Here is a 15,843-nt window from a genome sequence, read left to right on the forward strand (position 1 = left end):
AATGAAAGTCTAAAACCAAATATTCCTCATATACTTACAGTTTTCATGAAAGCCTTTCCTATCCTGAGTAACTTAACTATTAGCACCGGATCCTTAGACATATGGGGTCCCAAGTAGGCACATATCTTGCACACATCATCTACGAGATCTGTAAATTCCTGAACTGGTTTTGGAGCTTTGCTATTTGCCAGTACTTTATGAGCTCTCCTTTTACTTCCTCTAGGAACTGAACATCGTTTGTAAAGTGGTTCAATAGTCGAATGTATAAGCTGTGTCATAGCTAATGCTATTGATTGATGTCTAGGTGCTGTGAATGGTGGTATCCTATCCATAAGATGTTTTGCATGCTGCCAGTCTCCAAGTCTAAGTAAAGCCTCCAATAGTCCAAGTTTCTGATAATCTGTTTGCTAAGGAGAGGCAAGAAATAAAATATTCAATTACCATCTATTTTGACAAAACCACTATTGCATGTATTTGTACACTCACAATCAAACCAATATTTTATTCAGTGAGTTGCTTGTTTTTTTCTACATGATTGAACACATTTCCGGGGGAAAAGTGACAATAATTATGAGGTGTACAAGGTTAGACATGTAATTGCACCAGACCTCATTTATCAAAATCAGATTAGGTCAAGCTAAAGTTATACAAGGCTTGAATTTCCAAATTAATACAAATGAATATACCCACACACCTAAAGTGGTCATTACTGTGACCTATTACTTGAACTAACCTCATCACGTTTATCCTCCTTATCAGCTTGATTACCGTCTCCTTTATCAGACAATATCACCATACTCATCTTCCTGGCATACTGACGTGCAGCTATCATGTTCTTTTTGTGTGCTTGAAGCATATCACTGTCATTTGGAGATAACTGTACAGACATACAAATATGTGCTAAGTAAATTATGAAGTAATAGATCTGCAGCAAAGTAAACCTTATACGGTTTGTACAAAGTATTGTCAATTGTTGAGTTATGACCAAATATATTGGTACATGTGCCATGAAATGTATCACAGTCAAGAATTTAATTTAAATCAATCAATCAAATTAGTAAGTTCACAAAGCAACAAACTCCAGAGTTGTGTTCTGTTCAGTGGTTCTAAATGGTTAGACCATTCCATGCACTCTGTTTTAAATAGCAAGTCTTCAGTTTTGCTTTAAATAAGCCATGCTAGAGGCCTGACAAATGTGAAGTGGACATGAGTCAATTCAATACAGAATATTCCTTTACTCATATTCTGTTCATACATAGTGAAAGTTAAATTATCTATTCTATTTGATTTGCAGTGGTTGAGTAGAAGCCTAACATAGATGTTACACAGCCTACATTAGATGAGATCTGGATGTAGGAACCTCCCATAATAGATGTACAATATAACCTATAAGGAGAATATCAAATATTGACTTACATGAGGGTAGATATCTTCTAACTCAATAAGTTCATACTGTAGTAATATTGCAGTCACTTTGTATAGTGATTTAGGTGTTGTACTATCAGGTGTTTCCTGCAATATCAATCATACACACATGAATCACACTAGAACAAGTACATATCATGAATGGTAACACATCAAATTCTGGTATCTGTTTATACAACTCAAAGACAGACACACACAGACACACACACAGACACAGACACACACACACACAAAGACAGACACAAAGACAGACACAAAGACACACACACACACACACACACACACACACACACACACACACACACACACACACACACACACACACACACACACACACACTGCATTCCTGTGTGTACACTCACAACAATACTTGGTAAATCACATTTTAATCAGTTCCTAAATACATTTTCAACAAAACTACCATGATAGTATGTACAAATTGATGATACACAATTCAAATTAGTTTGGTTGCCATCTTTGATATCTTCCACAATACCTCAGGGTATCGAAGGTCTCATAGTTATATCTGAGTTCATGTATCATCATTTCATTGCCTCTACACTAGCAAGGGACGATGTGTTGTCAGAACTGATATTCAATAACACTACAAAACCCTGAGTTGTAGGATCTTTACTACTTCAGGCACCAAATGAAAAGGAAAGTGACTTACAGTGTAGAAGTGAAACTTGAATCCCAGTATCTGACAGAGGGTAGTGGCATCACCCATGTAACATTGTAACAATGGTATAAAGAAGGCATCTAGATTTGGCCGGCATTCAAAACCTTCCAGTATTATATCTAGTACTCTATTTGGATCTAAACTAAAATAACCTGCAACAAATTGAAATTCAGATAAATCAAATAAACCACTCTCTACCAGGTACATTGTAGTTAGAAGTCAGAACTTCCAATCATGAATGCCACATGGTAATAGTGTTTAAGAAAAAGACCCAACTCTTTGTTAAGAAGTTCATTCAGTTATACCTTATTAAATAATCTGTATACACAGAACAGCTGAAGCAAGCAAGCAAACCCAACCTCTGACCCCCCACCCCACCCCACCCCTTGCATTTGCACAGTCTATGGCGTATTAGTCTGTAAGATATGATGTGTCATGCAACACAATCAGCTAGTACTCAGGGGTTGGCCGATGCATGAGAGTACCCAATCACTGTCTACCTTACAGACTAATGGTCTGTCAACCCTACAAATTACAATGGGATGTCAGTCAAACTGATACATGATTCAGTTTTGTATTCTTTGACTGTATAGCGTCATCAGTTATCATCATGATAAACAAGAATGCCTAACTAGGAATTGATGTGAATACAAATAATAACATAAGAATCTACATTACCTATAAGTGACTTGATGTTTTCCAATACAACATCGCTGGCTTGACTACCTGGTATATTTTGTTCTAGTTCACTTATCAGTTTAGCATATCCTTCATTTGCTTCTCTTAGTAAATTAAACTTCTGTTGTTTGTAACTAAGAATAAAAAGGAATCATATATGTTAGCTTTTTCACATTTATAATGATATCAAAGCAAACGGGTTTAACGGCATTACAGTAGTTCCTATCTCTAGCAAGGTACATTGTACATCCCCACCTCCACCCCCACCAACACACATACACCCCTTCTAAAATAAGGGAAATATGCTATGTTTCAGTACATTATGTGCTGAGAGAGAATGAATTGATTATTACAGTATTGGTAAATTCCAAATGAATACACATGATATTGTGATATACTTTTGAAAAGGATAATAATATATGACAACTGGAATTTTTTTTTCACCAAATCCAAAAAATTAAGGAAATAAGCAGTTCTAAAGATTATGAATGGAAAACATGTGTATATAAAAGACACAAAATGTTATTAATTTACAAAAGTTGATGGAGTCTGACACAGTCACTAATTTAGTATTGTTCAAAATAAAATAGTAGATGGATCCAGCATGAATATGTTGCAGTGAGAAACAACATTAGCTATAGCCTGACTGTATGTTTGTTTGTTAAAGACAAGCCATTAAAATGTTTATAATGTTGATGCTTTTTTTTTTTTTTTAAAGTTTACATGTATAATATCTGATATACTTACAAAAGCTTAGTTTTCATCTTGACATACTTTGTATTGAATTGTCTTTGAGACTGTATAAGACCAAGTGATTCTAGTGTTTCTAAATCAAATCGTTCCCTTACTAGTGGCTCTGGTATAACATTAACATTCTGTAAAATAAACAACATACATGATATTGTGAATATCTATAACCAGACAATACTGATTCAACACTGATAATATATGCCTTACAATTACATAACATTTAATGAGAAAGAAGGCCACTTGCTATACATTTATTCTGATTTCAACTTTGGAGCTATAAATTATTGTAAGAATTAGACAAATTCATAACTTATTTTGTCAACTGCTTCACATCCCTAAACATCCCTGAACAATTAACTCAGCATTTTTGTGACTGAATAATGAACATGTAACTACAAAAGAAACTGGCCTTCAAAATCGTGTTTGAGATAATGCTTACATTTGATACATTTCTTCCCATTGCTATCAATAGCCAGCGGACTTCACTTCTAAGTCAGAACACACACACATCAACTGTAAATTGAATCTTATTTTCTATTTGACTCACCATTAAAGCTGTAAGCAAAGACAAGAATTTCTCTCTTTGTGCTATTTCCGTTTTCTCATCAATACTAGATGTCTCAGTGTCTGGAAATGGGAAAGGATGAAATGGAGTCATAAGTACAACTTTCAGGCACTCAGCTCAATCAAGTCATGAGACGAACAAAATATTTGTGTCTTACAAATAAACAACCCCCTCTTGAGGTGAGAGTGAAATGAAACAATCAGTACATCTTCAAAATAAATAGCACTTTCTCTAGTCTGACAGACTGACATAGAGATATCAATACATGTCAAAACAGAGCCCTTTATTAATTACATAATTACAAATTATTCCTCAACAGACTTGTCCTTTTCAATATATATATATATATATATATATATATATATATATATATATATATATATATATATATATATATATATATATATATATATATATATATATATATATATATATATATATATATATATATATATATATATATATATATATATATATATATATATATATATATATATATATATATATATGTGTATCAAACACAATGAATGTCTTTTCAGAGTTCACAGTAGTTTATCAACTGTAAGTTGGGAACATAAATTGACACATCAACATAATTGGGGTGTGGCAAATTACACAAAAAATATTGAAATGTCTACACATATCAAATCTTCTTTACTGTTTATTCTTGAATCATAATTGAAGTTAATACAAAGATTTCACAACATAATGTTGTGTAGTGAGAAGCAGTACACCAGCAGACAAGAGAAGCTCAAATTTGTCTTGATAACCAGTGAATACTCAAGGCCTGACAGTTCTTTATCCTGTATTATTTATCAGCATATTTGAAATATACTATACACAACATTCAAAAATTTATATTTGAAGAGGGAGAAATTAGTGATAATGTTCTCACTTCTATGGTAAACTTTCATGTCTAAGGATTGACCATGCTATCTGTATGACTTACCTATGATGTTCAAAACATCGGCTAGTACTGATGTCGCATCTGATCTCATGTCCTACAATTATGAAAAGAATATTAATTTATAATTACAATTAGGATATCTGATAATCAATATTGCATTATAGATCATTGGTAATCTCCAACATGTTATAGTCATAGAGGGAGACATTACTAATTAAAATATCTAGTTTACAAGGTTACAGTTTTGTCATATAGAAATGTGGGTGTAATAGACTTTATGTATGTACACACATTGGGTTCTCACCAAGTCCTACAGAAAAGTGGACTATACCATCAATGATAAAAATGTGTATCAAGGGTCTGATCCCCATTCAATCCTAGAAACCATTTACAAGTACTTACTGTGATCTCTGCTAAAGCTGACACAGCATATTCTGGTTTCAAGAATCCATTGACTGCATGCCACACTAACTCATATAAGGCACGCTTTAAATCTGGTGAAAAAAATAAGGAGTACATTTCAATGGAATATGCATGAAATAAACTTAATTCCATAACAGTAATAGTATGTAATCTAAGTTGTAAACTGTGTGCTCTCCTAAGCCAATTTGACATGACACTGACATATATCAATTTCTTGTGACGCACCAAAATTTGGTGTTCCCTATCTTTTACTATGTGGTGACTCAAAAGCAAACACACTTTTCATTATTTTCACCTACAATAAAAATGTTTGTGGTATACTACACTAGTAGTAATATTAGTGAGTTGTTTGCAAGATACATGTACAATGTAAATGAATGATTCACCACTGAAACAAGTCAAACAATGCAATGCAATGTAAAACTGGACAAAACACAGTAGAACTTTGTTAAACAGATATTACCTTTGGTAGTAGTTGTGACAAAGCCATCTGGTTCTGTTTGTACAAAATGCCGACAAAGTCTGAGACTGAAATAGAACAAAAACAATAAATACAGTCAGGATAGTATCATCTCTTAATATAAACTGTGCTAAGCTATATCACAGATTCGGATATTCAATTGTTTTCACTTTAAAACATAATTGTTAATGAGACTATCCACCTCGAGACCAGAGAGAGGCATATCTTTCTTATATTCATGAATCAGAATGCAGCATTTAAACTCCTGAATTTGTTTCCTACTTTTCAATGCTATCATACAATGAAGAGTGTTAATCTCCAAATTATGATTTGTCTCACTATCAAATTTGTGTTTTTAAATTTAATATTAATAAAGGAGCAATTTTACAAATCGCCACACCATCCCTCGCTCATACTATCAAATCGTTCTACTGCATTTTTCACATGGAAAAGTGAAACTACCATGTATAACTGTTTATAGTATATACAGAGAAACCATAAAAACATATTATCATATGCAATGATGTAGCTGCAATAGTTGTTTTCTGTTCTTGACTCGAGCCTTTTACTTTCCAAGGTTTAGCCTCAACACAAACAAGTTTGATTGCATCAAATTGTGATTTTAAACCCCAGAACGAAAAAAAAAGCTCAAAAAACGGGAGGGGACCTCAAAACAAAAATAATGCTAAATTAGCGCAGCAAGCAATGATGGTATTCGAAATGTAATGCATGAAAACACTGCAACGCCAACAGTGCAAGTGCAAAGCGATAAAAAGGTGGCCAATGAACACAAACTCGTGTCATAGCTGATGTTCATAACACGGTTTTTCAACCAGGAGAGCTCACTTAAACATTTCATCTTATCCGGCATACATGAAATAAACATCATAGTCGCTATCATTGGAAGTTGGGAAGTTCATACAATTTTACATGTACAAACGCATGTGACTCGATTGTGTGTACCGACTGTACGCTAAAAACGACAAACTTGTATCTTTCTTTTGACGATACTTGAGGGGTACGACATTATTATTTCAGGTTTGCAAACGCCTCTAGGATCTAAAGATGAATAAAGTATAGCAATCAGACAACTTACAAGTCACTTTTGCCAGTTTTCTCCCAATTTCTGCAGCTTTCCGCGGACACACAGAGAGCCGCCATTTTGATCCCCAACTGTAACCCGGATGTTGGTTTCTCGGCATGTTTGGTTCCCATGATGCTCTCTGAAAATATGAACATCAAAAATGGCGACCTCCATGGACAAACCATGGTCATCACTGAGTAAGTCACAACAGCAAAAACTACGAAGGAAGCAGCTCCGATCACAACACACATTGATGAGACACGAAGGAATTGAGACGGTTCAGAGTTGTACTAAGGTATAGAGCACGGGTAATGTAGAACGAATATTCATTTGACATTGAACTCGATATGGATAATTGATTAAAAAAGTTATAATAACTTAGTTGATTGATGATATTGATTGATTGGGGGACCAGGGAGGAGGGAATGAGAGAGGGAGGGAAGGACCGATCATAAAGCTCCAGGTTTATTATATATCAGGTTAAAGTAAAAACCCACAGCAAGTTTAATGTATGACACAGGCCTGTAATATGAAATATATATATTTTTATTCTTGTGTTCATTTATGTATTTATTTTATTTATTTATTTATTTGTGTATTCATCATGTGTATATTGTAATCGTCATTAAGTTATATTCGTGATAATGTATTTACTCATCTCCATTGAAACTAGATTTCATAGCTTATAACATTCACCAGATATATCTACAAATTTGGAGAATGATATTGCAAGTATACATTTGCATATATCAAAATAGCATAATGTATTGTTATGTAAATTACTAACTGGTATTTTCAAGAAACAATGTTCAGCTCCAATGTGTGTTCCTTTAGCCAAGAGAGAACCTTGTTTTAATCTTTACTGATTAGTGCAAGTTTGTTTTTCTTTTTTCCTCTTTGTAGAATATTTTTGTTGGTAATGGTGGATTGGGTAATGGCATCCAACGAGAAGACCTTCAAGATGTCTTTGGACCTTTCGGTAGAATCTCAACAATACTATTGATTCAGAGAAAACCATATGCATTTGTGTGCTTCACTGACAGCAAAGATGCTGAAAAGGCATTTGATACCCTACAAGGAAAGACATTTAGATTTCATGAAGAAACAGTCACATTTTATTTATCATATGTTGAAAAAGGTGAGAATTGAATTTGTATAGAGAATCAGAAAATACATGTTTGATTACAGCTGATTCTTTATTTTCCTGAACAAAAATGTTTACATAGAATTTTATAGATTACTGGTACTTGTACATGTAAAGTTAGTCTGCAAATTTAGTATGTGAGAGTGACGGACATTATCAAACTTGTAGTAAAAATCAAAGGGATGGGCCAGTAATGCAATTGATCAATTTTTGCAAGGTAATTTGAAATTCGTAGTAAATGAGATGGCTAAAAGTAAATCACCAACACCTTTTTTCTGAAAATATTTACTGTTACTATTCATCCCAAAAATCCAAGTTGTTTGAAAATGATCTGGTTTTTTGTTTTATTAACATGACAAAACATCTTCAAATTAGTACAGTTGTATCTATTTTGTCCATATTGCAATGATTGTTGGTCTGCTCTTCTCATCCCTTTCCACAAAGGGAAGGATAATAAGGATTCTCCCAGTGATGTATTTGAATATCTCCAGAAAATACATTACGGCACAATGACATGACATTTCCCATGGTCTAAATCATTGTGTGCTATATGTTAATTTCAGTGTCTACATCATTGTATTCAATTCAATTCAATTCAATAGAACTTTATTCATCCCAGACATGGGCAATTAAAGGTGTGGCTCAAATACAATACATCAATATATCAAAAAATACAAACAAATATACAAAACAATATATACAGAGACACAGAACGATACTAAGACAATCATCATCACTCAAAAAGTTTACGAATCATTCATAAGCCGCACAGCAGTGGGAATGAATGACAACTTGCGCCGGTTTGACCTGCAAGCCGGGCATCTAAAACGACAACCAGAGGGAATATATAGAGCTATATGTCTACATCATTGTATGCTATATGTTAATTTCAGTGCCAACTCAGTGCAGTAGTGATAAAAGTATGCCTCCTGGACTGTTTATAATAGAGGATTTTATCACCATGGAGATGGAGAAAAATCTACTAGAGAGCATAGCATGGGACACAGATGAAGTGGGTGTAAAGGAAGGTAATAGCTCGCACAGCGGCCACAAAGCAACTTCGTAACAGCTCAATTACTAGTACGCATGCATGCATGTTATTTGGTGGTTTTATATTGATGTCGATGTTTGATTGATATAGTATGCCAAGTTTTGAATGTTGTCAATGTTTCAAGTTATATTTCTGTACTATTTACTTTTGTTTGTTTGTTTGTTTACTTTTTTGTTTGTGTGTTTGTTTGTTTGTTTACTTTTTTGTTTGTTTGTTTGTGTGTTTGTTTGTTTGTTTACTTTTTTGTTTGTTGTAATCCCCTATGATCTGTCCTAGGTATGGTAAAGTAATTCTCTTCATCAAAGTCTTATCATGAAGAGAGTCTCTCAGTCCTGTCATTTTTGCTAAATTTCCCTTCAATATTTTCTTCAGATGAAAAGATCCTGAAACACAGGAGAGTAAAACATTATGGGTATGAATTCCGATATGATACCAATAATGTGGATAAAGACAAACCATTGCCTTCTGGGATATCACTATTGCACAATAGTGTCATCGATGACATCATGAAGATTGGACATGTCAATCATAGACCAGATCAAATCACCGTCAATCAATATCAACCAGGACAAGGTAAGTGTCATTGGTCATGTGATCGATGGCATCATGACGACTGGACATGTCAATCATAGACCAGATCAAATCAATGTCAGTCAATATCAACCAGGACAAAGTGTCATTGGTCATGTGATTGATGACATAACTATACTTGTGATGACATCATTGGTCATGTAATTAATGACATTGTCATGTGATTGATATCATTAGTCACATGATAGATGACATCATTGGTCATCAGATCACTGTCAATCAATATCAACCAGGGTAAAGTAGGTCTCACTGGTCATGTGAATGATGACATCACTGGTCATGTGATGGCATCACTGGTCATGTGATGGCATCACTGGTCATGTGGTTAATTTGTCAATCAGTTCTGTTATGATGAAGAATACTTTCTCAGTGACTTCAGCAGAAGAGAGAATCTTTGAAATATATAGAGAAAACAGGTATAGGAAAAAAATATCTTTATACATTTGTGTATACTCCTGAAATGACGCCTTCTAGCCATATATAAAACTGATGTGTTTTCACTTTGATTTCATTTCAGGCATTCCTCCTCATATTGACACTCACTCAGCATTTGAGGATGAAATTATCTCATTAAGTCTTGGTTCTGAGGTAAGTTATCAAGATGACAAGACCTATCCATGATGTAATGTGGTATAAGAATGGTGAATTCTAGTAGTACATGTACCTATCCATGATATAATGTGGTATAAGAATGGTGAATTCTAGTTATACATGTACCTATCCATGATATAATGTGGTATAAGAATGGTGAATTCTAGTAATACATGTACCTATCCATGATATAATGTGGTATAAGAATGGTGAATTCTAGTAGTACATGTACCTATCCATGATATAATGTGGTATAAGAATGGTGAATTCTAGTAATACATGTACCTATCCATGATATAATGTGGTATAAGAATGGTGAATTCTAGTAATACATGTACCTATCCATGATATAATGTGGTATAAGAATGGTGAATTCTAGTAGTACATGTACCTATCCATGATGTAATGTGGTATAAGAATGGTGAATTCTAGTAATACATGTACCTATCCATGATATAATGTGGTATAAGAATGGTGAATTCTAGTAGTACATGTACCTATCCATGATATAATGTGGTATAAGAATGGTGAATTCTAGTAATACATGTACCTATCCATGATGTAATGTGGTATAAGAATGGTGAATTCTAGTAATACATGTACCTATCCATGATATAATGTGGTATAAGAATGGTGAATTCTAGTAATACATGTACCTATCCATGATATAATGTGGTATAAGAATGGTGAATTCTAGTAATACATGTACCTATCCATGATATAATGTGGTATAAGAATGGTGAATTCTAGTAGTACATGTACCTATCCATGATGTAATGTGGTTTAAGAATGGTAAATTCTAGTTATACATGTAATTTAGTTTACCAGTAATACATACCAAATGAAGAATATCATTATTAATGTTATCTTATTAATAAAATCATAAGGAATAGTCCGGATCATTCCATTTTTCTGAACTAACTTTTCCTATAACTTTCCTTATCCAACATTGGCTTTCTTCAAATGCAGGTGACTGGAGTAGCTATATCATGGCCATCATCTTCAACTTTTGATACATGTTGCAAGATTTTTCATGTTAGTCTTATCTTACATATTTGTCTAGGTTGTGATGGATTTCAAACATCCCGACAATCACCACATACCAGTCTTGGTACCACAAAGAAGTCTGCTAATTATGACTGGAGAAAGTAGATACATGTGGACTCATGGGTATGTAAATCAAATACTATAAGAATCCTTGTAATAGATTCTCAAGGGCAGTAAAATACCAATTTTTATATAGTCTTAAGTTTGACAACAATGGTGTCAAACTTTACACCATATAGAAATTGGTATTTTATTGCCCTCCCCCACCCCTACAGGCACTGCCGTGAGGAGGGCTAAGATGACCCATTTCTGCCCGTCTGTCTGTTTTATGAACTTGTTAGTAAATTGTAGTTCCATATTTTAGACACCATTAATAACACACTAGTGTTGTAATTATGTATTAAGAAGTAGAAGACTAGTTATTTTCTAAATAATACAGTGCCAGTAAACCCTACTTACATGCAGTACGCATTGAAATATTGACATGTAGAATTGCCCTCTGTCACTAAGGCGTAACATACTTCCATTTGTTTGACTGTTTGTTGTAGGATTACTCCAAGGAAACATGATGTCGTCCCAGCTGATCACATGACAAGTACTGATGTAGATAAAAGTGCATTGACCCTGCACAAACGATCAACGAGAACATCATTTACATTTCGAGCCATCAGACATGGGCCTTGTAAATGTGGTAAGATTCTCATTCAAACTTTTGATTTTGCTTTCATTGTGATTAAACTAATATTCTCATGATGGTTAGTTACGTCAACTGTGATGTTACAACTCTTCTGCAAATTTGACCACACTGCTACAAAAGATGTGATATCTTAAGTGATCAATAGCTGTTTTCAGTGGAAGACTATTTTGCAAGTGAAAGTCAAAGAGTTACCATATTATCATAAAAGAAGTGTATTTACAAGATTGCCATAAAAGAGAAATTCAATGTGTTGATCTAAATATACAGAAATGACCTCCGTGGTATGTAAGGTTACCTAAAACATTAAACTCTTACATACCTCATGAAATGATACATTTTGATCAACACATCGGAATTTCTCTCTTTTGGCATGCAATCTACTGTAGAGTTGTGTGTAAATGTTTGAACTGATTTAAAATTTGACTCAATGTATTTATCACTGACTTAGACTGTGTTCTGTATGATTTGACACAATTTTTGTCTTTTGGCAGCATACCCTGCACAATGTGATACACAACAAAGCAAGACACCAGATTCTGACAGGTTGCTGCCTACAAGTGAATATGAAGCTGCCTATTTAGAGAAACAACATGTACATGAAGTGTATGATGTCATTGCTGAACATTTCAGTGGAACCAGACACTCTCCATGGCCCAAAGTAGCCGAGTTTTTAAAACAACAACCAGATGGTGCCATATTGGCTGATATAGGTAGAAATTAGAGTTACTCTCTAAGTATTGATTATAGAAGAGGTTTAATTTCCCACACTTTTGTTTACTGAAAAAGCAATTAAATAAAACCCTATGGATGTGGAAAATTAAGCCCACAATGTTGCTTCACAAAACTGATCTTTGAAATTTAAACAGAGACAGAGAGGGCAAAATAGTAAATTCAAGAAAACTAACTGACAATTGTGTAGTTACACCGTATCATAAAATAAAACCATAACCAATATTCATGTAGTTACACCTTACCATTTAGTAAAACCATAACTGATAATTGCTTAGTTACACCGTACCATAAACCAGTAAAACCATAGCAACAGACAATTCCTATACTGTATAATACACAAAGTCGCAAACAGAAAGTGATATGGATGGTAATAACTTTTGAAAATTTAGGATATCATACACTACATACCTAGGTTGATAAAAATGGTCTGTGCATACAGACAGGGAACAAGTAGTACTTTAAAAATGAGAAGTTTATTTTTTTCCTTTTTCTAATACTCGGCAAGTGAGTTTACACTGTCTTGATGCTACGCAATGTTTTGGTGTGTAAGAGGGTAACTGGAACTTTTGTATATTATGAAGTACATGTGTTAGACTGTCGACAGTCGCTCATGCCTTTTTTCCTACGTCTTATCTAAACTCCGATCCGGTGCAACACTACTATAATCGCATAAAGATATCGAGGGACAAAGGCCCGAGTGATCAAGGGCCGAAGGCTCGATATCAGTATGGGATTATAGTAGTATTGCGCTGGATCAGAGCGCGGCAATGACTTAGGTTTAGATAAAACGTAGGAAAAAAAGCGCAAGCGACTGTCGACATAGATTAATTGGCTTTCATAGATTAATTTCATTGTCTTTCTCCTCTGTTTTCAAAAGGATGTGGAAATGGTAAATATCTAGGCATAAATAAACAGTTATTTGAGGTGAGTAACAGGTTGATTTGACAAATTACTGATTCCTTGGCTTTCAAAAGCTACATAACTGCATCATTACATTTGAGCACTGGATATATCTTACTGATGTCATGAGATTGATGACATCACTGGTCATTTTGATGATGACATCACAGATCATGTGATTAATGACATCACAATGACTGGCATGTCAATCACAGACCAATACTGACTTCAAATCTCTTTATGAATTAGTGATTCCTCTTTTCATATGTACTTTATGAAACTTTGGGGCATCCATGGATGGCAAAAAAAATCATTCTGATTTTGATGCTCATTGTCAACGTTGTATTTTCAGATTGGCTGTGACAGAAGTGTTAACTTAATAGATATTTGTCAGCAGAGAGGTTTTGAAGCGTTTGTATGTGATGCGTTGTCTGTACCACTACGTAGTAACAGCTGTGATGTTGTCATCTCTATAGCTGTCATTCATCATCTCTCAACACAGGTATTGTTTAGTTATCAATAGGCCATTGCAGACTGCAAACAGGAAATTGAGAATACAGCGCCCTCGCTCAAATTGGGGGTATCAACACCTCATAGTACTGTTTCTTAAGAGCTTTGTTCCTTGGTATTCTGTAGAAGTGTAAATCAGGGATGTTTTTCACATTGTTCAGACATCAAGGCAGCAGCGCTCTATAATTAACCAATGTATATCAGGTATACCCCCAAGGTACACACAGACAGGAGTAGAGGGCCACCATGGCAAATTATGGAAAGGCCTATTATCTTGTCATTCGCAAGCACATGATTTTATCAAATATGTTAATTCACTGTAAAACATTCGACTTCTAGTTAGATCTTTTTTCAAGCTTTGTATAATTTGTTATTGTTGTTGCCGTTGTTGCCATGGTCACTAATATTATTGTTGTTGTAGCATTGTCTTGAAATGGCAGGGTGGCTTTATAATATAAATAATATGATGTATGTGTATGAAAGAAAAAAAAAGAAAAAAAATTACAGGTTATCTGAAAGAAACTAAAATAGTGCATAAACCATGTAAACAAATAATTTTCATCTTTTATGAAATTATGATAATAACTAACATGCACTAGTCATGTTAATGAAGCTTTGCAAACCAATTGTACTTTTAGGAAAGGAGACTTCAAGCCATCAGAGAAATTGTAAGAATTCTGAGATGTGGTGGACAGGCTCTGGTCTATGTATGGGCCATGGAACAAGAACGATTCAAGGTGAAATCAAAGTATCTCAAAGGAGCCAAGAAAATGATCACTTCAGATGGAGAAGTGGATGTAAAGCACAAGGATGGTGAAGTGTTGTCTCAGAATTCTGCCAGAAATGAAGATATCATAAAAAGTGATGCTGGAGAATCATGTGTACAAAATGTGGAACAGACGGGAGAAACTGATGTCGATTCTTTAGAGAAAAACAGAAAGCAGAAAAGTGAGAGTGATGTGAGAGGAGTTGAAGTGCAGAGAGAGTATAAAAATGTACCCAATGCAGAGGCTTGTAACATGGGTGATAGTAATCATGGTGCTAAGTCTGACATTGCCTCAAACCAGGATGAAATGAGTTCCAAAGTAGACGCAACCCAGAGGTTAACAACAAAGGGAAATGTTCACTCTTCTAGTACTTTACCTGTACATATAAACAGGACTGCATTTGAGAAACAGGATTTGCTTGTACCGTGGCATCTGAAGGAAAAAGGAGGAAAGAGAAAGGAAGAAAAGGGAGAAAATACTGGAGTTGTAAAAGATGGTTGTTCTGACTCTACAATGACAACAAAGTCATCAGTCTTTCACAGATTTTATCATGTTTTCAAAGAGGGAGAATTAGAAACTCTGTGTAAACAGTGTAACAATGTCAAGGTCATGAAAGTTTATTACGATCAAGGCAACTGGTGTGTAATTCTAGCAAAAACATGATTTTACTACAATCAAGGCAACTGGTGTGTAATCCTAGATGGTAAAAGTAATGTATATGAAAAATATTGAAATCAGATGATTTACATTAAATATCAATTATATGAAATATTCTATGATTATCCATTCTAATAATGTTGTGTATATGTGATATGATTTGTTTATTTGGATTTTTGAACTCA

General features: G+C 34.2%; 2 protein-coding genes across 6 annotated transcripts in view; one reads left to right on the plus strand and one right to left on the minus strand.

Moving 5' to 3' along the window:
* The window catches only part of LOC144439519 (THO complex subunit 2-like), a 29,554-nt gene extending 22,466 nt beyond the window's left edge, over window positions 1-7,088 (minus strand). For all 5 annotated transcript variants that reach the window (XR_013481112.1, XR_013481111.1, XM_078128815.1 and 2 more), the window contains exons 1-11: window positions 6,984-7,088; window positions 5,891-5,955; window positions 5,407-5,498; window positions 5,047-5,098; window positions 4,080-4,159; window positions 3,530-3,657; window positions 2,783-2,916; window positions 2,096-2,256; window positions 1,417-1,512; window positions 734-877; window positions 39-407 (exon numbers count right to left, since the gene is read on the minus strand). Coding sequence is in view for 3 of the 5 variants with exons in the window: in XM_078128815.1 (XP_077984941.1) it covers window positions 39-407; window positions 734-877; window positions 1,417-1,512; window positions 2,096-2,256; window positions 2,783-2,916; window positions 3,530-3,657; window positions 4,080-4,159; window positions 5,047-5,098; window positions 5,407-5,498; window positions 5,891-5,955; window positions 6,984-7,048 (1,386 nt within the window). In the remaining 2 variants the exon portion in view is untranslated. The remainder of the gene's footprint in view (window positions 1-38; window positions 408-733; window positions 878-1,416; window positions 1,513-2,095; window positions 2,257-2,782; window positions 2,917-3,529; window positions 3,658-4,079; window positions 4,160-5,046; window positions 5,099-5,406; window positions 5,499-5,890; window positions 5,956-6,983) is intronic.
* Window positions 7,089-7,131: 43 nt separating this feature from the next.
* Window positions 7,132-15,681, plus strand: LOC144439433 (tRNA (carboxymethyluridine(34)-5-O)-methyltransferase alkbh8-like). The gene is made up of 11 exons (XM_078128722.1): window positions 7,132-7,266; window positions 7,875-8,109; window positions 9,009-9,143; window positions 9,539-9,739; window positions 10,275-10,345; window positions 11,412-11,518; window positions 11,944-12,086; window positions 12,584-12,802; window positions 13,702-13,748; window positions 14,077-14,226; window positions 14,873-15,681. Exons 1-11 carry the CDS (start codon window positions 7,132-7,134, stop codon window positions 15,662-15,664), a joined length of 2,235 nt encoding a protein of 744 aa, XP_077984848.1. The 3' UTR covers window positions 15,665-15,681.
* The last annotated feature ends 162 nt before the right edge of the window (window positions 15,682-15,843 follow it).

The sequence above is a fragment of the Glandiceps talaboti genome, chromosome 8 (assembly GCF_964340395.1).
Source record: "Glandiceps talaboti chromosome 8, keGlaTala1.1, whole genome shotgun sequence".
Taxonomy (NCBI): Eukaryota; Metazoa; Hemichordata; class Enteropneusta; family Spengelidae; genus Glandiceps; species Glandiceps talaboti.